Consider the following 25,683-nt stretch of genomic DNA (forward strand, 5'->3'; position numbering starts at 1 on the left):
GGGGACTGGAGGAGCAGAAGAGGCAGAAGCATACTGGTGATTACTGCCCAATCCTGTGCAACCAGAGTGGCAGGGGTGTCCACATGTGAAGAAGCATACAGAGAAGCAGGTTGAGTGGATGGCAAAGTGACCGGTTGAGGGACCAAAATGACAGGAGGTTGAGGGTCTGCGGAGGATGGGGGAGGGCCTGCACAATTACAGGTAAATTGTAGTTTAGTTCCAGAGCCATTAGATGGCTCTGGAGGCAAAGGCTGCAAAGGTTTGAAGCGGGAAGAGTTAGCATAGATACGGTCCCGGGCTGTCCAAGTCGGGGCCGCAGGAGCTACAAGTACTGGCTCTTCGTGAAAAGAAATAAGATCATCAGGGGGTGACATTAAGCCAAAGTCACCAAGTTAGATATTGAATCTTCAATATCCTCAGGTCGGGGAGGAGTAGGCGAAGGGAGAGGCTGATCAGGTAACGAAGGCCGTGCGGGAGAGGAAGGTTGAGGAAGAGGTGGAGGGTTTCCACAGAAAACTGTGGTAACTGCAGGCGGTCACGGGATTGTTATGTCATTAGGATGGCACATACCAAGGCCCAGTCACCCCAAACAGTGATGGGAACATAATTTCCTGTCGGGACCAGTTCCCGGAATTTTGCACCAACACGATCCCATAGTTCCACATCTAATGTTCCCTTTTCAGGAAACCAAGGACAGTGTTCTTCCACTGCCCTGAATAGGGTGACCATATTTTCCATGGGTACCTGAACTCCCCCCTGTTTTAACAGGAGTTTAATATGGCAGAGATAAGCATAATGTTTAGACTCTGAGTGACCCAAGGTTAGCCTGGACAATACACAGACAACTCACCAATCGTCAGGGAGCTGAACAAGTGTTTCTGTGGACCAGACCAATGAATGTTTCTCCGCACCTACCAAAGGGAATCAGGTTCCCACATGCAATTAGGAAAAAGAAAACCACATTGGTGTGCCAGATATTGGGGGAACCCACCCCTAATATTTCAACATAGGTTCTTTCTATTTTCCATAAGTGTTGGCTGGCTGAGAAATAAAGAGAGACAGTATAAAGAGAGGAATTTTACAGCTAGGCCACCGGGGGTGGCATCACATATCTGTGGGACTGTGATGCCCACCTGAGCCTCAAACCAGCAAGTTTTTATTAATGGTTTCAAAAAGGGGAGGGGGTGTAATAACAGGGAGTAGGTACAAAGATCACATGCTTCAAAGGGCAAAAAGTAGAACTACTAATACGGGTCTAACAAAGATCACATGCTTCTCAGGGAACAGGACAAAGGGCAAAAGCAGAACTACTGATAAGGGTCCAACAAAGATCACAAGGCAAAGGGCAAAAGCAGAACTATAGATGAGGGTCTATGTTCAGCGGTGCACGTATTGTCTTGAAAAACATCTTAAACAAGAAAACAGGGTTCAAGAGCAGAGAACCGGTCTGGCCACAAATTTACCAGGGCAGAGTTTTTCCCCACCCTAGTAAGCCTGAGGGTACTGCAGGAGACCAGGGCGTATCTCAGCCCTTATCTCAACTGCACAAGACAGACATTCCCAGAGCGGCCGTTTATAGACCTCCCCTGAGGAATGCATTCCTTTCTCAGGGTATTAATATTAGTATTCCTTGCTAGGAAAAGAATTTAGCAATGTCTTTCCTACTTGCACGTCCGTTTATAGCCTCTCTGCAAGAAAGAAAATATGGCTATTTTTGCCCAACTCCACAGGCAGTCGGACCTTATGGTTGTCTTCCCTTGTTCCCTAAAAATCGCTATTATTCTGTTCTTTTTCAAGGTGCACTGATTTCATATTGTTCAAACACACATGTTTTACAATCAATTTGTACAGTTAACACAATTATCACAGTGGGCCTGAGGTGACATACACCCTCAGCTTACAAAGATAACAGGATTAAGAGATTAAAGACAGGCATAAGAAATTATAAAAGTATTATTTGGGAACTGATAAATGTCCATATTAAAATGAAATCATCACAATTTATGTTCCTCTGCTGCACCTCCAGCCAGTCTCTCCATTTGGGGTCCCTGACTTCCTACAACACTAGCATCCTAGCAGTCATGGTGACAGTGACATTGAAGGTGGGGGATCCATCGGTGCTCTTGGTATAAAGATAGGTCAGTTCCCCATCCTGCAGCAGTAGGTCCCAGATCACAGAACATTTCTGGCCCCCAAGTGTCACCTCATTCACAAAAAAACTTGACCAGTCTTTGCCAACCAGGACATCAACCTCAGCTGGCTTGATGCTGACAAAGGTTTTCCCAGGGATGGTGGCCTGGATGGAAGGCAAGTCCTTGTAGCCCACGATGGCTGCATCCTACAGGTCCCTTCCACCACGAGGTTGTCGATGTGGGTGGTCCACCCTGCCGTGGGCTGCTTGCAGCACTGCTGCTGCCTCGCAGGCAGGCAGGGGAGGCGGAGAGCTCAGGGCATGCACTGTGGTTGGGACCACTGCTCTGCTAGCCATGCAGAAGCCCTTGTACTGCCACTTCCTGGAAGTGATCATTTTAAGCATTTATATGAAATTGATCTTTTTCACTGTATTGATCCAAATGATTTGAAGCATAAAAGAACGGACAGATCGATTTTGTTTGTTTACAAAAAGGAAAATGGGGCCAGTCATGGCCAAGGTTAACAAAACAAAGGGCAAAGCTTAACTGGCTTAGTGTGGACTCCAATCATTGGAAAGACTGGGAAGATGATTCAGATGAAGCCATGTCTGATTTTGATTATTTCTCTGAGATGATGAACAACATGGGTGGTGAAGAGGATGTAGATTTAGCAGATGGAGCAGATGATCATTCACAAGACAGTGATGATGAAAAAATGCCAGATCTGGAGTAAGGAATATTGTCATCATCTGGATTTTGAGAAAGAAAAATAACTTCTCTGCAAGATTTCATAACTGAGAGAATTCCTGGCTGGGCATGGTGGCTCACGCCTATAATCCCAGCACTTTGGGAGGCCAAGGCCAGCAGATCACAAGGTCAGGAGATCGAGAACATCCTGGCTAACATGGTGAAACTCCGTCTCTACTAAAAATACAAAAAATTAGCCAGGGCATGGTGGCAGGCACTTGTAGTCCCAGCTACTCCGGAGACTGAGGCAGGAGAATGGTGTGAACCTGGGAGGCGGAGCTTATAGTGAGCCGAGATTGCACCACTGCACTCCAGCCTGGGCGACAGAGCAAGACTCCATCTCAAAAAAAAAAAAAAAAAAAAAAAAAAAATTGAGAGAATTCTTGAGTTGATAGCTCTAAAGACAGATGCTGTTATTTGCCTACTTTAATCCATTTTTCAACCTGTTTGTTTTTTAAAAGGCCTCACTAAGGGTTGATATGTACCACTGTATGGGGCAATTTTCAGTCAGCTAAGGCAATAACCTTATGCCTGAACATTTCCCAGACTTCCATGAAGCTGTTGAAGTCCTAGGCAATTGAAGCAGCAGTTGTGATAAATACAAACATCTCACCTAAGTCTCCTTTTCTTCATAACATACATACTGACATGATAGAAAGCTCTCAGCTTAGGGAAAGAGAACTAAATTTTAGATTATAGGACATGGATTCAAAAGTGGCTGGAACAAATTGGCTGACACCTTACTGGTAACCTGTTATTCCTCTTGTGTTATTCTTCAGGATTGTTCCACTAAAGCTTATTTCAAAAAATTTACCTTCCGGGCTGGGCGCAGTGGCCCACGCCTATAATCCCAGCACTTTGGGAGGCCAATGCGGGTGGATCACATGAGGCCAGGAGTTCAAGACTAGCCTGACTGACATGCCAAAACCCCATCTCTATTAAAAATACATAAATTAGCTGGTCATGGTGGTGTGCGTCTGTAATCCCAGCTACTTGGGAGGCTGAGGCAGGAGAATCGCTTGAACCTGGGAGGTAGAGGTTGCAGTGAGCTGAGATCATGCCACTACAGTGCAGCCTGGATGACAGAGTGAGACTCTCAAAAAAAATTTTTTTTTGATATTACCAGATGAAATCACAGCCCCAAGGTAGCGGACATTCTTGGTGTCAATCATTATAGAAGAGATGGGCCAACCAGGAGTTGTTAGTTGAGGCTCACAGAGGTGAGAGACGGCATCTGATGGCATCTGTCCCTCTCTCTGGGAGTGGTCTGTCTGTAAGTCCAGTCCCACCTCCTACCTCAGAACTGTTAGGTAGAGATGTGAAGGAGTAGGGAGAGAAGGGTGTTGCTGGAAGGGAGAGTAGCAGAGGCTGGAAGGAGCATGGCATGAGGGGAATGGTGATGGCCTTAGCTGAAGAGACAAAGAGGTGTGTTGTGGGGGATCCCTGAGAAAGATCTGAGGGGTACATTGAGTCAGGCTCTGGAGCCCTGGAATGGAAAGGTATAAAGGGTATAGGGAGGCTGTAGGAGCTATTGAGAGTACTGCAGCAGGGAGCAGCAAGGTGACAATGGTGTTTTAGGAGGGTGAAACTGGTGTTGGTGCATGGGGTAGGCTGGATGAGGAGATCGTGTGTAAAGCCTGAGAGCTGGACTGACAAGTGGAGAGGCCTGAATCCTAAGATCCAGGCAGGGGCCTCAGTCGGGTCAACCAGCTGGTAGTGAAATATGAATGGCTACTTTCTACTCCTATAGTGACTGCCAAGCTGACCTGATATTTCACCCCAATCACAAACAAGAAATGGGAATTTAAAAAACACACACACACAAAATGTGTTGCTTCACACTCTCATCACCATATTATAAAAGTTATACATCATAATTGCAGAAATTTGGAAAATGCAAATTACTAAAAATAAATATTTTTAAAATATTTTTTAACCTAAACGAAGCTGTATTGCATTTTTTTGGCATGAATATTTTTCTATAACTTTCCTATTATTATTTCTCTTTCTTCTCTCTCTTTTGACAATGTCCGTCTTATTTTTTTATTTTTAGACAGAGTCTCACTCTGTTACCCAGGTTGGAGTGGAATGGCGCGATCTTGGCTCACTGCAACGTCCGCCTCCCGGGTTCAAGTGATTCTCCTGCCTCACCCTCCTGTGTAGCTGGAACTACAGATGCATGCCACCATGCCTGGCTAATTTTTGTATTTTTAGTAGAGACAGGGTTTCACCATGTTGGCCAGGCTGGTCACTCAAGCTCCTGATCTTAGGCAATCCACTTACCTCTGCCTGGGATTGCAGGTGTGAGCCATTGTGCTCAGCCTCTTTTGACAATGTCTTTCTATGTTGCCCAGGCAGGACTCAAACTCCTGAATGATTGATTTTCAGAGGTGAAGGGGCAGATCCTGATTGTTTGGTTTGCAAAAGGGGGTTCACTGAGGTGAGTTGTCATAAATTGATTGAACAGATTTCTTTTTCTGTTTCTTTTCTTTTCTTTTTTTTTTGAGACAGGGTCTGGTTCTGTCACTTAGCCTGAGTGCAGTGGTGCAATCATGGCTCACTTCAGCCTCGACTTCCTGGGTTCAGGTGATCCTCCCACCTCAGCCTCCCAAGTAGCTGGGACTACAGGCGCAGACCTTCATGCTCAGCTAATTTTTGAATTTTTCATAGGGATGGGGTTTCACCATGATCCCCAGGCTGGTCTTGAATTCCTGAGCTCAAGTGATCCTTCCTACTTGGCCTCCCAAAGTGCTGGGATTACCAGTGTGAGCCACTGCGCCCAGCTGAACAGATTTCAGATGAGTTCTGGTAATATATTAGTTCTCTACTACCACATTACCATGAATATTACCAGAAACTTTGTGGCTTAAAACAACACACATGTATTATCTTACAGTCTTGGTGGGTTAGGAACCTAAGTACAGCTTCTCTGGGCCATCTACTTAGTGTCTCACAGGCTGCAGTAAAGGTGTGGGCCAGGGTTGGGTTTCATCTGGAGGCTCTACTGGGGAAGAATCTGCTTCCTATGTGCCTGGTTGTTAGCAGGATTGAGTTCCTTTTGATTGTTGGACTGAGAGCTTTTTTTTTTTTTTTTTTTTTTTTTTTTTGGCTGGCTGTCAGCTGGAGGCCCAGAGGTAGGTGACTAGATGGTACTTGCAGTTCCTTGTCACGTGGAGTTCTCCAACATGGCCACTCGCTTACTCACAGCTGGCAAGAGAGGCTCCAGCAAGATGAGGGGAATGGTGATGCAACATGTAATCTTATGTAACATCATGATGTGTTTCCTATCACCTGTGCATACACTATCGATTAGAAGCAAATCAAAGATCATGCCCACAAGCAAGAGAAGAGGCTCACACAAGAGCAAGAACACCAGGAGGTGGGGTCAAAGGTTACCCTGAGTGGCCAGTCTGTCCACCACAGGTAGCTATGTGTTACCATGGCTATAGAACATTCCATCTTTTCCTAAGTTTGTGGATGTGGAGCAACTGGAGTGGCATACACTGCTATTGGAAATGTAAAATGTTAAACCACTTTGGAAAATGGTTTGGCAGTTTCTTGAAAACTTAAACACTTACCATATGATCCAGCCATTCCACTACTAGATAGTTACCCAAGAGAAATGAAAACAATCCACATAAAGATTTGTGTACAAATGTTCATAGCAGAATATTCATAATATTCCAAAAGTGGAGGCCACGTGTGATGGGCTTACGCCTGTAATCCCAGAACTTTGGGAGGGCAAGGCAGGAAAATCACTTGAGCCCAGGCAACATAAGGAGACCCTGTCTTTACAGAAAAAATTGTAAAAATTAGCTAGGCATGGTGGCATGAACCTGTAGCTCCAGCTATTCCAGAGGTTGAGGTGGGAGGATTGCTTGAGCCTGGGAGCTTGAGCTGTGGTCATGCCATGCACTCCAGCCTGGATGACAGAGGAGTGACTCTGTCTCAAAAACAACAATGACAAAAACCAAAACCAAAAAACAACAAAACAAAACAAAAACCCAAAAGTGGAAACAACCCAAGTGTCCATCAGCAAGAGAGTGAATAAACACAGTGAGAACTATCCATGCAGTGGAATATTTCTTAGCAATAAAAATGAACAGGCTAGTTATATGCACAACAACATAGATGACTGTCAAATCATCATGCTGCAAGAATGAAGCCAGACAAAAAAAGACCCCCCTCCCCCCAAAAAATCCTGTATGATGCTATTTATTTGCCATTCTAGAAATGCAAATTAATCTATAGTTCCCAAAAGCAGGGCAGTGGTTGCCTGGGGTGAGACAGAGAAGGAGAGATGGACTTTAAAGGGCACTTGGAAACTTCTGAGGGTGATGAAATGTTTTGTATCTTTTTTTTTTTTAATTGAGACAAGGGGCTGGGCATGGTGGCTCATGCCTGTAATCCCAGCACTTTGGGAGGCCAAGGGGGGTGGATCATGAGGTCAGGAGTTCAAGACAAGCCTGCCCAACACGGTAAAACGTCGTCTCTACTAAAAATACAAAAATTAGCCGGGCACGACGGTGAGTGCCTGTAGTCCCAGCTACTCGGGAGGCTGAGGCAGGAGAATCGCTTGAACCCGGGAGGTGGAGGTTGCAGTGAGTCAAGATCACACCCGTGTACTCCAGCCTGGGTGACAGAGCAAGACTCCGTCTCAAAATAAAGTAAATAAATAATAATAATAAAAAAATAAAATGAGACAAGTTATCGCTATGTTGCCCAGGCTGCTGATATTGAACTCCTGGCCTCAAGAGATCCTTCTGCCTCAGCCTCCCAAAGTGCTGGGAATACAGGCATGAGCTACTGCTCCCACCCTGTTCTGTATCTTAATAGTGGTGGTGGTTCACAGGTGTATACATCTGCCACATTCATCAAATTGTACTCTTTAAAGAATGTGGTTATTGTGCAGGCCGGGTGTGGTGGCTCAATGCCTGTAATCCCAGCACTGTGGGAGGCCAAGGCAGGTGGATCACCTGAGGTCAGGAGTTCAAGACCAGCCTGGCCAACATGGTGAAACCAGTCTCTACTAAAAATACAAAAATTAGCCGGGCGTGGTGGTGGGCACCTGTAATCCCAGCTACTCGGGAGGCTGAGGCAGGAGAATCGCTTGAACCAGGGAGGCAAAGGTTGCAGTGAGCCAAGATCGTGCCACTGCACTCCAGCCTGGGTGACAGAGCAAGACTCCATCTCAAAAAGTAATGTAATTATTATACATAAATTATAACATAAATTCATGCACATAAACTCAATAAAGTTTATTAAGGACAAAAAGTAAACAGTAAATGAGATTCAACAGAGACATATGAATCTAGACACTTGGAAGAGGAAGTAATGTTGATATTGAATACAGGTAATTTTGAACAAAATTTTCAATATAATAACTTTCACATCTTTTATTAATTAACTAAAAAAGAAATGGAGCTACTTGAAATTTTTTTTTTTTTTTGAGACGGAGTCTTGCTCTGTCGCCTAGGCTGGAATACAGTGGCATGATCTCGGCTCACTGCAACCTCTGCCTCCCAGGTTCAAGAAATTCTCCTGCCTCAGCCTCCTGAGTAGCTGGGACTACAGGTGCCCACCACCACGCCCGGCTAATTTTTGTATTTTTAGTAGAGATGGGGTTTCACCATGTTGGGCAGGCTGGTCTCGAACTCCTGACCTCAGGTGATCCTCCCGCCTCAACCTCCCAAAGTGCTGGGATTACAGGCGTGAGCCACGGCACCCAGCCTACTTGAAATATTTTACGTATTAATTCACTTACAAGGTGGTTACCATCAGTTTGGTATTAATACAATAAAGAGGTTATTTATCAATAAAAATTACTAGTGATGTTGAGCATTTTTCACATTTATGAGCCAGTTGATTTTTTTTTTAATTGCCTACTTGTGCCTTTTGCCAATTTTTCTATTAGATTGTTTTTCCTTCTTCATTTGTTTATAGGCCTATCTGCCTCATCAGCCTGGGAGCTCCACAGAGACAAGAACTGTATTTCATTTCTTTCTCTATCCCCAGCCTAGTACAGTGTCTGGTAATTAGTTCATGAAATGTTTGTTAAAATTGAACAGAATGAGGCCAGGTGCGGTGGCTCACGCCTGTAATCCCACCATTTTGGAAGGCCAAGGCTGGTGGATCATTAGACGTCAGGAATTTGAGACCAGCCTGGCCAACATGGTGAAACCCTCTCTCTACTAAAAATACAAAAATTAGCCGGGCCTGGTGGCAAGCACCTGTAATCCCAGCTACTTGGGAGGCTGAGGGAGAAGAATCGCTTGAACTCAGGAGGCAGATGTTGCAGTGAGCTGAGATCAAGCCACTGCACTCCAGCCTGGGCAACAAAGCGAGACTCCATCTAAAAAAAAGTAATAAAAAAAAAATAAATAAAATAATAAAATGAGACAAGTTATCGCTATGTTGCCCAGGCTGCTGATACTGAACTCCTGGCCTCGAGTGACCCTTCTGCCTCGGCCTCCCAAAGTGCTGGGACTACAGGTGTGTCACCATATGGATAGGTTGGCCTCGAACTCCTGACCTCAAGTGATCCACCTTGGCCTTTCAAAGTGTTGGGATTACAGGCATAAGCCACCATGCCTGGCCCCTTGTCTCAATTAACCAAAAAAAGGCCTAGGCGACAGAGCAAGACTCTGTCTGGGGAAAAAAAAAAAAAATATATATATATATATATATGTATATATATGTATATAAATATATGTATATATATGTGTGTATATATATTTATATATATACATATATAAATATATATACATATATATATATGAATGGAATGATATTCTCATAACCCCTTGGAAAAATTATTACTTCTGTTTAACAGATGAGGAATGTAAGAGGCTGAGTAATTTGCAGCCACACACTGCTAAATGGTAGCATTGGCACTGTAATCCGGGCCTTCTGATTCTTTTTATTTATTTGTATTAATTTCAATTTAATTTTATTTTTAAAGAGATGGAGTCTCGCTATGTTGCCCAGGGTGGTCTGGAACTCTCAGGCTCAGGTGATCCTCCTGCCTGGGTCTCCCAAAGTGCTGGGATTTCAGGCGTGAGCCACCATGCCCTGCCACAGGCTTTCCGATTCTAAACCATAGATTCAATGAAACTGTCCTCCATCCCCTCCAGAGATGTTTGCCTGGACCCTGTTTTCCTCAGGATATCATGAGTTTAGTGAGCAAAGGTCAACCTCCATCAGGCGCATGCGTCCCTTCCTTTTCCCGTGGAGGAAGAGAAACGCCTCTTTTCCTTCCGCGTTGCCTGTCTTTTGGCCCCGGCGACTCCCCATCGCCCGTGCGGAAGCGTTCGCTAACTGAAATGATGGCGACTGGAACGGCAGATTCTCAAGCGCGGTTCGGTCAGTCCGTGAAGGGGCTTCTCACGGAGAAGGTGACCACCTGTGGTACTGACGTAATCGCGCTCACCAAGCAGGTGCTGAAGGGCTCCCGGAGCTCCGAGGTGAGCTGGAAGTGGACTCTCCCGGCCTGATAGTCCGGAGAGTCGCAGTCTTTCGTTGCTGTGGGAAGACGGTCGCGTTGCATCCTGGGAATTGTAGGCTGTGAAGTACTTGCTATGAGTAGGTCTTCTTCGCGGAGGCGCGTGTTGCATTCTGGGGTGTGCAGTCTGTTTGGTTAGGGATAGTGAGTGAGGGTTGGGGGAAGAAACGATGCCATGGGAACCTGTGCTTTAAAACAGCTCTTTGGGAGGCCGAGGCGGGCGGATCACCTGAGGTCAGGAGTTCGAGACTAGCCTGACAATCATGGAGAAACCCCCCCTCTCTACTAAAAAATAATAATAATTAAAAAAAAAAAATAGCCGAGCGTGATGGCACTTGCCTGTAATCCCAGTTACTCGGGAGGCTGAGGCAGGAGAATTGCTTGAACCTGGGAGACGAAGGTTGCGGAGAGCCGAGGTCGCACCATTGCATTCCAGCCTGGGCAACAAGAGCGAAACTCCGTCTAAAACAAACAAACAACAACAAAAAAGAGAGAGAGGCAGGGCGCGGTGGCTCACGCCTGTAATCCCAGCACTTTGAGAGGCCGAGGCGGGCGGATCACGAGGTCAGGAAATGGAGACCATCCTGACTGACAGGGTGAAACCCTGTATCTACTAAAAATACAAAAAACCAAACAACAACAACAAAAACAGCCGGGCGTGGTGGCAGGCACCTGTAATCCCAGCTACTCAGGAGGCTGAGGCAGGAGAATTGCTTGAACCCGGGAGGCGGAGGTTGCAGTGAGCCAAGATTGTGCCACTGCACTCCGGCTTGGGTGACAGAGAACCAAGACCGTGTCTCAAAAAAAAAAAATATATATATATATATAATATATATATATAAAATATATACGTACATATATATTTATATATACATATATAATATATATTTTCAACTAGAGGTGTTTATAGTTAACCACCTGTAAATATTGAACATATTCATCATAATAAACGTACATTTATTTAGCATTTTATATGTGCTGGACACTGTTGTCTTTCATGGAGTTTAATTCATGAAGTCTTTAGAATGACTAATTGAAGGGAGTACTTTTCCTTGTTTTTTGAGACGGAGTCTAGCTCTGTCGCCAGGCTGGAGTGTAGTGGCGTGATCTTGGCCCACTGCAACCTCTGCCTCCTGGGTTCAAGCGATTCTCCCGCCTCAGCCTCCTGAGTAGCTGGGATAACAGGCACGCACCACCACGCCCGGCTAATTTTTGTATTCTTAGTAGAGATGGGGTTTCACCATGTTGGCCAGGCTGGTCTCGAACTCTTAACCTCGTGATCCGCCTGCATCAGCCTTCCAAAGTGCTGGGATTACAGGCGTGAGCCACCGCGCCCGGCAGCATTGCTTCTTGAGCAGTCTCCACATAGCTATTTTGTTTGATTAACTGAGAATTTCATGTGTAAAACACTCATTCCACAGTATTCATTTAACAAATACTTATTGGATGTCTGCTGTGTGCCAGGAACTACTTTAGGTACACGGAATAAACAAAACTAAATCCCTGTACTTAGGAAGTTTACATTTTAGTGAAGAGACAGACGATAAACAAATGAAACAGAAAAAAATCAGGTGGTGGTAAATCCTGTGAAGCAAAATTAATCTGGGAATAGAGAGTGATGAAAGGGTTATTCTTTGTTTGTTTGTTTTGAGACAGAGGAGGAGTCTCGCTAGCTCTGTCACCCAGGCTAAAGTGCAGTGGCCCGATCTCGGGCTCACTGCAACCTCTGCCTCCTGGGTTCAAGCGATTCTCCTGCCTCAGCCTCCTGAGTAGCTGGGATTATAGGCGCCTGCCACCACACCCAGCTAATTTTTGTGTTTTTAGTAGAAATGGGGTTTCACCATGTTGGCCAGGCTGGTCTCAAACTCCTGACCTCAAGTGATCCTTCCCGCCTTGGCCCCCCAAAGTGTTGGGATTACAGGCGTGAGCCACCCCACCTGGCCGAAAGGGTTAATCTTAAACAGATGATCAGGGAAGGGGTCTCTGGGGAAAGAGCCTGTGAGGAGAAATACACTGACATTTGCCCGCAGCATAATGAGTGGTTATGACTCATAGGCTTGTCTCTTGCATGCCTGCGCTTCTGCTCCTCCATTTGAGCTTAGTGAGGGTCCATTGTGTTTTTTTCTAAACATAATGTGTGTGTGGGCTGGGCGCAGTGGCTCATGCCTGTAATCCTAACACTTTGGGAGGCGGAGGCAGGATTGCTTAAGTCCAGGGGTTCGAGACCAGCCTGGGCCACATAGTGCTATCTTTTCTCTGTAAAAAAAGAAAAAAAAAAAAGAATGAAAACAAATTTTTAAATGTGTGTATGGCACTTATGCTTACAGTTGCAACTACGTAATTTAATGAAATAATACGAAGAATGATGAAATATGAGTACCAAAAAAGAGGGTTGCTATTGCTATGAAAACTAAGTTGAAAATCAGAAACACTTGTTGAAGATGAGTAGCTAAGACAAATTGTTATTGAGTTAATTATGAACAAGTTAATGATAAAAGCCTAGGAGAAAAATTTGTAGAAATCTAAAAAGATTCTGTAGTGAAGATTGTTTTACAGGTGTATTCAAGATGTTCTTCCATTTTAAAGAAAGCAAAACTAGAAATCTCAGATGGTATGTTATGTGTCTGGTCGGTTTATGTAGGAAAGTGATGCAGAATGCCAATGAATATATCAAGGAAAAGCCTTGGCTTTACATTACAACAGCCCCTGCCTTCAAGGCAACCACAACTCCCATCGAGTGTTTTCTAAATGTCTCACAAATCCTTTGTTTCTTTTTTTCTCGGCTACTTCTGTGTTTCAGGCCATCCTCATTCTTTGCTTAGAGTACTGCTATGTCATCCTAACCAATCTCTCTGCCTCATTCCCCACTCTAGTCCACCTGCTTACCACATTTCTAAAACAGAAAAATGGATCATGCCATTTTTCTCTAGAATTACACACACAAGATGAATTCTAAACCCTAACTTTTAAGTCTCAGATTAGAAGTCATTTCTTTCAGGGACCTTTCCTGAACACCTACCCCTGTAATCAGTTAGACACTCCTGCCCCACTATATGCTCCCAGAGCAGCCAATGCTTCCCCATCAGCACTTACCATAAGGTGATTTAAGTGCCTATGTTCCCTTTGTAACCCCTCCAGATTCTGAGCCCCGTTATCACTCTTAACCAGAGTAAGGGCATATGTTAAACACTCAACAAATGTTTGTTAAATGAATAAGTTAATGAAGTAGATTCTGTTAGAACCCTTTTTTTTCTGCCATCGGTTTGTAAGTCACCATCTCCCATCTATAGGAGTTTGAAGTTTTCCCTTAAAAGTAGCCACAGGAGGAACAGGTACTCGCGTAATTGTTGGTGGGAATGCGAAGTGGTACAGCCCTAAAGGAGAGGAATTTGGCAATATGTAGCAAAATTAAAACCCCACAGTCACAAATCACAGTCCTGTGAGTTCATCTCAAACATATGCTGGCAAAAAGATGCAAAGATAGGAGATGTTTGTAACAGTGAAAGCTATGAGATAAGATGCAAGATTTGAGAATTTTTTGTACCACTACTTACTGTGGCAAAAGACTGGGAAGAGCCTCCAAATCCCTCAGCAGAGAACTGATTGAATAATGTTATGGTCACCTGTAGAGTGTGGTACTCTGCAGTTGTAAAAGAGCAATGGATTCATTAGGAGATAGCAGTTGAATAGGAGATTCAATATGTATTGCTGCAGATAACCCTCAGGGATCTATTGCAAAGTGAAAACAGCAAGGTGTAGGCTGGGCGCGGTGGCTCATGCTTACAATCCCAGCACTTTGGGAGGCCAAGCCAGGCAAATCACTTGAGCCCAGGAGTTTGAAATCAGCTTGGGCAACATGGCAAAACCCCATCTCTACAAAAAAATACAAAAAACTATCTGGGCATGGTGGCATGCACTTGTAGTCCCAGCTACTCTGGAGGCTAAGGTGGAAGGATCACCTGAGCCCGGGAGGTCGAGGCTTCAGTGAACAGTGATGGTGCCACTGCACTCCGGCCTGGGTGACAGAGTGAGACCATGTCTCAAAAAAAAATATATATATATATATAGAGAGAGAGAGAGAGAGAGAGAGAGAAAGAGAGAGAGAACAAGGTGTAAACAAGTACACATAGTATGTTACATTTTAAGTAGGAAGGTGGTATGGAGGAAAATAAATACATGTGTCCATTGTTTAAAAAGGAACAATGGAAAGAAAACCACAAAGCTAATAAAAATAGTTATGCATGGGGCTGGGTGTAGGGGCTCATGCCTGTAATCCCAGCACTTTGGGAGGCTGAGGCGGGTGGATCACCTGAGGACGGGAGTTTGAGACCAGCCTGGCCAACAAAGTGAAACCTCGTCTCTACTAAAAATATAAAAATTAGGTGAGCGTGGTGGCATGTACCTATAATCCCAGCTACTCAGGAGGCTGCTGCAGGAGAATCTCTTGAATCCAGGATGCGGAGGTTGCAGTGAGCCAAGATCACATCACCGCACTCCAGCCTGGGTGGCAGAGTGATACCCTGTTTCAAAAAAATGAAAATTAAAAAATAAAAAAATAGTTATGCATGTGGGGGAGAGAACAGGGAAAGAAAGGGACAGAGATGGAAAGTCCTATTTTATTGTTTTGACTTTAGACGTCCAGAAAGGGTTACTAACTTTAAAACTTAAAAATAAATAAAGTTGCCCTGGGTTGGGGAAGAAATCTGGCAATCCTAGTTACTTTGAAGTCACGCCACCCTTTTCACCAGAGTCTCCCTGACCCAAGAGAACAGGGAAGGGCTGGTAGGATACACATAACAGTAGCTCCTTTTACTTGGCTGGATTTAGGTATGCCAGGAGCAGGGTGCAGTATTAGGCCAGAAATCTCTGTTGGTCTCTGCTTGCCTCTCAGTGCTAATGCAGTCAGCTCTCCTTGACTGTAGGCCATCCAGCCGAATCCAAGCTCTGCTTTTCTCTTTTGGACTCAGGACCCATTAAACTCAGTGACCTCATTAAATTCTGCCTGCACATTTCTCCTTTCTTTTCTTTTTCTTTTTCTTTTCTTTTCTTTTTTTTTTTTTTTTGAGACAGAGTTTCACTCTGTTGCCAGGCTGGAGTGCAATGGTGCGATCTCCGCTCACTGCAACCTCTGCCTCCCAAGTTCAAGAGATTCTCCTGCCTCAGCCTCCTGAGTAGCTGGGATTATAAGCACGTGCCACCACGCCTGGTTAATTTTTGTAATTTTGGTAGAGGGGTTTTGCCATGTTGGCCAGGCTGGTCTTGAACTCCTGATCTCAGGTGATTGCCCACCTTGGACTCCGAAAGTGCTGGGATTACAGGCGTGAGCCACCGCACCTGGCCATCGCCTTTCTTTTCTTTTTCCCAGCCCTGTCTGGTCATCTTTTATGGGGTGGTTCCCCATTTTAAGCCCTGAGCTTCTCCTCATGGCTTCCCCACACCCCCCACTATTTCTCTTATTCCATTTTTTTCTTTCTTTCTTTTTTTTTTTTTTGAGACAGGGTCTTGCTTTGTTGCCCAGGCTGGAGTACAGTAGTGCGATCTTGGCTCACCGCAACCTTCGCCTCCTGGGTTCAAGCAATTCTCCCACCTCAGCCTCCCGAGTAGCTGGGATTACAAGCGCAGCCACCACGCCCAGCTAACTTGTATTTTTTGGTAGAGTTGGGGTTTCACCATGTTGCCCAGGCTGGTCTTAAACTCCTGACCTCAAGTGATCCACCCACCTCGGCCTCCCGAAGTGCTGAGATTATGGGCATGAGCCACGTGCCTGGCCTTCTCTTATTTCATTTCTAAATAGCTGTATTCCTCTGTCCTTTTCAGCCCCATTCTAACTCTTGCGTCTTTACTACTCTCAAACCACCCCAAATCTCAAATCTGCCTTTAAAGAATCAAGAGTAATGTTCTCTCACTGGACTTGTGGAGCCAAAGTTTTTTTGCAGACTTCTCTTAGCACTTAATGAATACACTGTGGCAACAGCCCAGCAGTTAGGAAGCACTTGATTTCTCAGGCAGTGGCCTTTGAAACAGATGTCGGGTCCATGCCAGAACTGCCATAGTGCCAATGAAATGAATTTTCAACATGAATAGAAAATTATCCTCCATTACATTTTGAGTGTTTCTGGTTGTATAGGGTGGAGGAGTGAGAGAGGAGAGAGGGTAGTAGTGTAACAGCTGCAGAGAGAAGATTACAGGAAGTTTGGGAATTTTGATTATTACCATTTTATTTTTGTCTTCCAGCTGCTAGGTCAGGCAGCTCGAAACATGGTACTCCAGGAAGATGCCATCTTGCACTCAGAAGATGTAAGAAACAACTTTTTTTTTTTAATGATTTGGGTTTATGTATATGGTTTGTGTGGCCACAGGAAAGTGGAAATGTTCTGTTTCTCTCTCTCTCTTTTTATGCAGAGTTTAAGGAAGATGGCAATAATAACAACACATCTTCAATACCAGTGAGTATGCCTCCTCCAGCAACTGTTTGCTGCAGGATCATTATCCCTGGTCTGCTTTCACGGATGTTGTGCTTCAGCGCTTTCCTGTGGAGGCCAGACTGGGAGTAAAGGTGGGGGTGGCCAAGGATGACTTTTCTCGATGGCAAAGATGCCTGAGACTACAGAAGAAGTGGGGGTAAGGGATGAGAATCAGGAGCAGAGTCCACCCTTTATGAACCTCTCCATGTTAAATTGAGGGCTCCTCACAGAGAGACTATAAACCCTGTAAAGGCAGGGCCCATGCCAGGACCATGCTAGCACTGTACTTGGCACCTATGAGGCAGTTCATCAGTATTTGATGACTGACTGTGCCCAAGGTCTCTTCTGGGAAGTTGGGTCCTCTACTAGGGAATCAAGTATAATATACCTGTATCCTACATGGTACGTAGGTAACTGTGGCACCTGCTACATATAAATCATGTAGGGAATTTTGAAATATAAGACCCCGCCTTTCTCCATTATAATTTGCTCATCATCTTATTTCATGTTGTTTTATATTTTATGTACTTGATATTATAGTTATGTACCTGTCAGAAATACATGGTTGGGGCTGGGCGTGGTGGCTCACACCTGTAATCCCAGCACTTTGGGAGGCCGAGGAGGGTGGATCACCTGAGATCCGGAGTTCAAGACCAGCCTGGCCAACATGGTGAAACCCCGTCTCTACTAAAGATATAAAAAAGTAGCCAGGTGTGGTGGTGGGCGCCTGTAATCCCAGCTACTCAGGAGGCTGAGGCATGAGAATTGCTTGAACCTGGGAGGTGGAGGTTGCAGTGAGCGGAGATTGCACCTCTGCACTCTAGCCAGGGTGACAAAAGTGAAACTGTCTCCAGAAAAAAAAAAAAAAAAAGAGGCTGGGCACAGTGGCTCATGCCTGTAATTCTACCACTTTGGGAGGCTGAGGCAGGCGGATCACCTGAGGTCAGGAGTTCTAGACTAGCTTTGCCAACACGGCAAAACCCCGTCTCTACTAAAAATACAAAAATTAGCCGGGTGTGGTGGCACACACCCGTAATCCCAGCTACTCGGGAGGCTGAGGCAGGAGAACTGCTTGAGCTTGGGAGACGGAGATGGCAGTGAGCTGAGATCGGGCACCACTCTACTCCATCCTGGCGACAGAGTGAGACTCATCTCAAAAACAAAAACAAACAAACAAAAATATATATATGGTTAGGAATTTCACTCTTTGATATTTAAATAGCTAATGTTTGTCATAGTCATTAGTCATTCTTTGGGTATCTACATATTAGCTATGTGACCATTTGATTCCATATACACAGACTAATTTTAAGCCATGCATGTAGTTTGTTGGACCACATTTCTCACTCTGGGAGAGTGTTACTATCTGTTTATGTTTAGATTCCATCTTTTCAGCAGCTCTGCACTCAGATAGGAATCCCTGTTCAATAGCACAATCTTAGGATAGGATGGACAGAAATACAGAATGTGACATAAGCTGAAATTTCTTCTGCCTATATGCATTATCTGGTCATAAATGAAACTTCTACTGGTTCACTTATGTGTATTTTCCTCTTTCCTTTTCTGATTTAGGCAAGAAGCTATTCAGAAGAAGTAAGTAACCCCAAAGGTAGAGGAGTAGGGAACCAACTGAAGCATGCTGGGGGGAATTATACTGCTGGGTCCAGAATCAATACAAAACTCTGGTTGACATATGCCCTCAAATTGAAATATGCTCTGGGATACTACTTGGGATTTAAAGAATACAGCATATTTCAAAGGTGTGCAGTAACTCAACTCACTGCTATTAATGGTAAAACTTTCTAAAAGTTACGGGGTGTAGAGACCAACCTTAAGGAGTAGAAAACCTTTTACATTGGTAATATTCATTAAGCGGAGTAAATGTGCAAAAACCATTAAACAGCCTTGTTTTCTAAAATGGATTAAATTTGTCCCTTGCAATATTGTTTACATTACTAATTGGCTTTGCAAACCTTTCTTCAGAATTTAAACACTTCTGGGACCCAACTGGACCAATATAAATTTTGATTTACATGCAACAATATTTATGCATTAAAGTACAGATAGCTTGTACAGGACAGGTGTAGTGGCTGGCTCATGCCTCTAATTCCAGGACTTTGGAAGGCTGAGGCTGGAGGATTGCTGGAGCCCAGAGTTTGAGATTGCCCTGTGCAGCATAGTAAGACCCTGTCTGTAATGAAAAAAAAAATTTTGTAAATAGTTGTACAAAGATGTCTTTATTATTGCTCATTTCAGATAAACCCTGTCTCTATTCTAATTTCTAGTGTTGAACAGTCATCAGATCTACAGGACCAGTTGAATCATCTGTTGAAATAGAATGACATGTAAGAGTGCTGTAGCACTCCTTTGCCTAATGCTGAGGAGTAAATACCTTACACAGCTGTCCTCTGGGTTTGGTTTTCTATTTTCTTCTCCAAAAGTTAAGTTAGAAAAGTTCTGTGTTAGGGCCGGGTGTGGTAGCTCACGCCTGTAATCCCAGCACTTTGGGAGGCCGAGGCGAGTGGATCACGAGGTCAGGAGTTCGAGACCAGCCTGGCTAAGATGGTGAAACCCGTCTCTACTAAAACTACAAAAAATTAGCTGGGCGTGGTGGCGGGCGCCTGTAATCCCAGCTACTCGGGAAGCTGAGGCAGGAGAATCGCTTGAACCTGGGAGGTGGAGGTTGCAGTGAGCCAAGATCGCGCCACTGCACTCCAGCCTGGGTGACAGAGTAAGACTCCGTCTCAAAAAAAAAAGAAAAGTTCTGTTTTGATGTACAGTTTCTCCTAAGAAGAAGCGAGGTGGTTGAATTTTGGAAGCACTTCTTGAATCGGATTAACCCATGCTCTTATTGAATTCTTTCATCTGCTCTGTTTAGTTTGATATCAAAGCAAAATTAAAAGAGGTCTTAGTTTTTCCCATAAAACTTTTAATATGTCAAAAGCTATATTGTCTACATTTCAGTACTTAAGCAAATACTGAGTAGTGTTTTAAATTCAGAAATAGAGCTTCTATTATGAACACATGAGAATGATTTTTTCTCTTAATCATTATTAAGGAAATATTTTAATTTCATGGTCATATAATGGTGATAAGTAATACCTGATTGTTTCCTTTTCTGTTCTAGTAACTCAGAGGAAATACGTGTTTTATTTGTGATAGCAAATTCCTAAATGAACATTAGGCAAGTGGTATCATTATCAGGCCAGCTGCAGCCTCTTGCCTTGACCTGCATTCCTAGAATTTCTTTGTTGCTGTAATTCTTGATTAAGTGACCTTGACTTTCATTTTGTAATTTTGCTAATCATCAGCAAATTCACTTGCATGACGTTACTGCCAAATATGAAGGCAGTTGAATTATTATGAGTGATTGTGGCAGAGGGTTGTGCCATGGTGAAAACTTTGATGTTTGTCTGTGTTCATTGGATCCATCTTTTTAAATGACATTACTATGAGTCTGTTGTCAAACCTAAATATCTTTGTTTGAATTTAAAATGGGACTCTATATTGTTCTAGTTCAGGTCTTCATTGACTAAGAGATTGAGAGACATCTGACATAAGAAAATATTGTTTTCACTGCAGGAATAAAGAGGAAGTAACAGTGAATCCAATATAGTTCATATTGTTATTGTCCAATCATCAAGTTAACTAAGCATTATCAGATTACGTTTATTTCTCATACATACGGATATTAACGTAAAGTAAAAAAGCTAGATGTGAAGGATCTGAAAAGGCATTAATTTATGTACTAATTCTATAAACATGTATTAATAATTGCAGTATTATTAAATACAGATGGACTCAATTTACCTTTGAAAAGAAAGACCACTAATTTAGAAAACAAAGCTAAGTGCAGTCATTACAAGAAGCAAAGAAATACTCAAGTTAGAAAAAAATTAAAATGAAGGGATAGTCTAAGTTTTCTTCATGCTGGAACAAATATTAAAGAAGCAGTGATTGCTTACATTGTATGTGATAAAATATTAATACCTTTCACAATCAAAATTTTATTAGTAAATATAAGATAAAATTTATATTAAATAATGAAAACGTATTTGTACTGAATTTAGTCACTAGAGAACATTGTAACAAAATACATGAAAGAAAAGTAGCCAGAAATGTGAGAACGGGTGGAAATGTATACATTATTTGATGTTTTTTTTTTTTATGGAAATAAACAACATACATAGAATTAAATGGTGATCAAAAACATGGAAAAAATACTTCACTAAGTAACGTCTGAGTTGTAGAGATTGTGCTGGAAGATAATATTTTTAAAATAATGGATGTTCAAATGCCATAAAAGAAAATTTGTATGATAATACCAAAGCAGTACTATAAGAAAATAAGCATGCTTTAAATCCCCGTATTAGGGATAGAGTATAAATATTTTTGTTTCTTTTAAGGGGTATATAATTAGAATTTAGAAAGAATGGAAATGGAAATAATAAAACTAAACAAATGAGAAAAAAATAACAAATTAGAAAAAATAAAAAGTATTAAGTAGTTCTTATAGATTAAATGGGTAAAGTGTCCACTCGGCCAGAAAAGTACAAATTAGTAAATTCATAATTGAATAGGCAATAAAATCAATTAGACTTGAAAAGAGTTATCAATTTGCTGCTAAAAATTTGATTAATATATGCCCAGCTCCTTATAAAGATAAAAAATTATGAAACTGACACTTTTAACAGAGAATATTCCAGATTGGTTATGAGAAATAACCCACAAACTAAGAATAACCAATTAAAATGGCATTTGCTTGTGAAAGCTTTCATGAGACTTTTCCAAACTGTCAAAGAACATATACTCCTGGCTGGGCGTGATGGCTCACGCCTGTAATCCCACCACTTTGGGAGGCTGAGGCAGGCAGATCACAGGGTCAGGAGTTCGAGACCAGCCTGGCCAACATGGTGAAACCCCGTCTCTACTTTAAAAATACAAAAATTAACCAGGCATGGTGGCACATACCTGTAATCCCAGCTACTCGGGAGGCTGAGACAGAAGAATTGCTTGAACCCAGGAGGCGGAGGTTGCGGTGAGCCAAGAGCCACTGCACTCCAGCCTGGGTGGCAGAGCAAGACTCCATCTCAAAAAAACAAAAAACAAAAAAAACCCCTATACTCCCAAAATATAGAAAATGATCGTAAGACACTAATTCATTTAATGAAGTAAACAGGATTTTCATTTTAAAAATAAAATGATGTAAGAAAGATGATGCAAGAGGATGTAAGATAATGTAGGTGATCTTTTTTATGAGTATAGATGCAAAAATCTGAATAAAATCTTAGAAAACTGAATAGAGAAATATTTTGAATAATTGTTCATGTAACTCCAGAATTTCAAAGTTGATGTAATAGTTACAAAACACATTAATAAGAAATAATAAAATCTTTTATCACTATAATATATACCAAAGACATTTAAAATACACTTTCTATTTCAAAAAACTAAAAGAATTTTTTAAAAGGATATGTTTTAAAACCCAACATAATATTTGATGAAGAAGAGTCATATAACCCCAGAACATTAGAGCTGTATGGGGCCTTAAAAGTTATTAAATTCTGGCCCCATGTTTTACAGATGAAAAAAACACAGCCAGGAAGATGAAATGACTTACCCAAGGTCACTGAGCTTGATGGTAGGTCTTTTGACTACTAGTCTGGCTCTCTATTACCTGTTAGTTTCCTTATGCATAGAAACAAGGGTGCCACCTTCCTTACTAGTCTTCAACATAATACTGAAGAGCTCTTAGAAAAGGAAAGGATCTTGGAAGTAGCTGAATCCAATCTATTTGCTCCTGCTTCTGCAACTCAGGTGAGCCATCATCCAGTCATTCATCTGCTTCTGCTTCCAATATTTGGGGAATCCTTTACTTAGGAGTGCTCATCCTTTTGGAAATCTCCACTTCTTGAAACATGGTTCTGTGTAATGAACCAAAATCTGCCTTTCTGGATCATCCTGGAATTGTCATGCCAGTAGCTTCCAAGATAGAATGTGTGACGGTGTGCACAGGCCTCTGTTGAAGGGTAGGGAAGAAAATTTCTATGTATGTTAATTTTTTATTTAAAAAAAATTAGCTTTTGTGAGGCTGGGCGTGGTGGCTCACACCTGTAGTCCCAGCACTTTGGGAGGCTGAGGTGGGCGGATCATGAGGTCTGGAGATCGAGACCGTCCTGGCTAACACAGTGAAACCCTGTCTCTACTAAAAATACAAAAAATTAGCCGGGCGTGGTGGTGGGCGCCTCTAGTCTCAGCTACTTGGGAGGTGAGGCAGTAGAATGGCATGAACCCGGGAGGCGGAGCTTGCAGTGAGCTGAGATCCTGCCACTGCACTCCAGCCTGGGTGACAGAGCGAGACTCCAAATGTCTCAAAAAAAAAAAAAAAAAAATGCTTTTGCCAATATTTAAAATATGACTTGATGTGAGAGTCCTAATTTCTTCTACGCAGTATACAGATATATAGTATTCCTGTCATTTAGCAGGGGTGATAGTAAAACAAACAAAAAAACCCCCCACAAAACCTGTGGTGAGGCACTGACCAATCAGAATGATTGGTGGTCACAGTCTGGTCCAAAATTAGCCCCCACACCAGACACCATGGAGGAAAAGTGAGAATAACACAATTTAAGTTGACAGTGGTTTGTTTTATTGCAGTTTATCTGTGTGTGATTAGGTAGATTTAAGGATTGTTGGCCAGGCGTGGTAGCTTACGCCTGTAATCCCAGCATTTAAGGAGGCAGAGGCAGGCGGATCACTTGAGGTCAGGAGTTCGAGACCAGCCTGACCAACATGGTGAAACCCTGTCTCTACAAAAAATACAAAGTAGCCAGCATGGTGGTGCATGCCTGTAATTCCAGCTACTTGGGAGGCTGAGGCAGGAGAATCGCTTGAACCGGGGAGGAAGAGGTTGCAGTGAGCCGAGATTGTGCCATTGCGCTCCAGCCTGGGCAACACGAGCGAAACTCCGTCTCAAAAAAAAAAAAAAAAAAAGGATTGTCAAATGATTCCTGTAAGTAAACCATAAATTAAAGATAACAAAACAAGCACAAGAGAAAAATTATACAGCCCTTTCCTTGACCTCTCACTAATCTGCCCTTTTAAGATAAAGATATCATTTTAACTATGAGAAGGTAACTGCTTTTCTAAAGGAGCTCATTTTATGAAGAGAATATTTTGAAAACTAATATTTAGGAGCGTTTTCACCATTCTATGATTGCCCAAAAACTAAGCGATACTTACAAAAACACTAAGTTTTATACACATACTAGTTGGAAATATTCCAACCTGTAGAAATATTCCAACAAGGATTATTTCCATGGGGTTAATTTGTTAAAAATATAAAAGACACCACCTTTCTATTAATTTGTAACAACTAATTGACATCAGGGAGGATGAAAATTTACTAGCTGGATATCAACCAGATTTTTGTAGTATTGGCAGTTGAGATTGAAAAATGAATAAAGGAGTCTACTTCATCCATTTAGATATCCTTTCACTTGGATCTCCCTGTTTCCTTACTGTCCTAATGAATGGAAATGATCGTTACAAGCTGGGCATGGTGGCTTGCACCTGTAGTCCCAGCTACTGGGGAGGCTGAGGAAGGAGGATGGCTTGAGGCCAGAGTTGAAGGATCCAGAGATGATTGCGCAGTGACGCTAAGCCTGGGCCACAGAGTTGAGACCCTGTCTCTAAAATTTTTTTTTAAACTTAAATTATAAAAAGAGAAATGCTTGTTACAACCACAAAAGGAAACAAGATATACACATATAATTGTGGAAGTAAAAATAATTTAAAAATACTTTCGGCTGCTCGCTTCGGCCGCACATATATTACAGTTGGAACGATAGAGAAGATTTGCATGGCCCCTGCGCAAGGATGACATGCAAATTCGTGAAGTGTTCCATATTTAAAAAAACAAAAAATACTTTTGGGCCTGGCACTGTGGCTCATGCCTGTAATCCAAACACTTTGGGAGGCCGAGGCGGGCGGATCGCTTGAACCCAGGAGTTGGAGACCAGCCTGGACAACATGGTGAAATCCCGTCTCTACAAAAAAAATACAAAAATTAACCAAGTGTGGTGGTGCATGCCTATAATCCAAGGTACTTGGGAGGCTGAGGCGGGAGGATCGCTTGAGCCTGGAGGTTGGGCCTGGGTAACAGAGACAGACCGTCTCAAAAAAATTTAAAAATTAAAAAAAAACTTTCTGCAAGATGAAGTGACAATACCTAGAAAATACATGTGAATTGACCAAAAATTACTATAGGTAAAAATAAATTTAGTAAAGTTGCTTTCCTAAATACAACCCAAAATAGACTGGGAACAGCTACATACTGTTAATGGTTCCATCTATGTGACATTCTAGAAAAGGCAGAACTATAGGGAGGGAAAACATCTGTGGTTGCCCAGGAGCTGGGGGTGGGAAGAGGGAATTTACTACAAAGAGGCAGGAAGAAACTTGTGGGCCAGAGCTATTTTGGTCTCCGTTATGGTGATGTATATACGTTTGCCAGAGTTCACAGAACTGCACACTGAAGAAAGATGGATTTCACGGAATATGAGTTATATCTCAATAAACTTGACTTTAAAAAACAGATCGAGAAAAGATGATTCTATTCCCAAAAAGGGGGAGGGGGGAAGATCATTTTATAGGTGAGTGTTCATTTAAATCAGAGTACGAGATTTATCCGTGAAAATCACAGTGGAGCGAACAAGGGGGATGCTGATACCGACCTCCTGGTTGGAAAGTCTGTAGAGCAGCGCGGTTGACAGTGGGACGGCGGGTCAGGCGGTGGGCGCCGGAGCGAGGGGCTGGAGCGGGGTAGGCGGGCGGAGCA

General features: G+C 42.8%; 1 protein-coding gene, 1 non-coding gene and 1 pseudogene across 2 annotated transcripts; 2 read left to right on the forward strand and 1 right to left on the reverse strand.

Moving 5' to 3' along the window:
* Window positions 1-1,134: 1,134 nt before the first annotated feature.
* On the reverse strand, window positions 1,135-10,172 carry LOC129048492 (profilin-1-like; annotated as a pseudogene).
* Window positions 10,173-10,174: 2 nt separating this feature from the next.
* BORCS7 (BLOC-1 related complex subunit 7) lies at window positions 10,175-21,045 on the forward strand. The gene is given in 5 exon segments (NM_001131358.1): window positions 10,175-10,342; window positions 16,615-16,677; window positions 16,783-16,826; window positions 18,417-18,437; window positions 19,130-21,045. Coding segments are annotated over 5 exon segments (321 nt in total). The 5' UTR covers window positions 10,175-10,201; the 3' UTR covers window positions 19,182-21,045.
* Window positions 21,046-24,654: 3,609 nt separating this feature from the next.
* Window positions 24,655-24,757, forward strand: LOC112135271 (U6 spliceosomal RNA). The gene has a single exon (XR_002916576.1). It is a non-coding gene; the product is annotated as a U6 spliceosomal RNA (small nuclear RNA).
* The last annotated feature ends 926 nt before the right edge of the window (window positions 24,758-25,683 follow it).

Source organism: Pongo abelii, chromosome 8, assembly GCF_028885655.2.
Source record: "Pongo abelii isolate AG06213 chromosome 8, NHGRI_mPonAbe1-v2.0_pri, whole genome shotgun sequence".
NCBI classification, from domain to species: Eukaryota; Metazoa; Chordata; class Mammalia; order Primates; family Hominidae; genus Pongo; species Pongo abelii.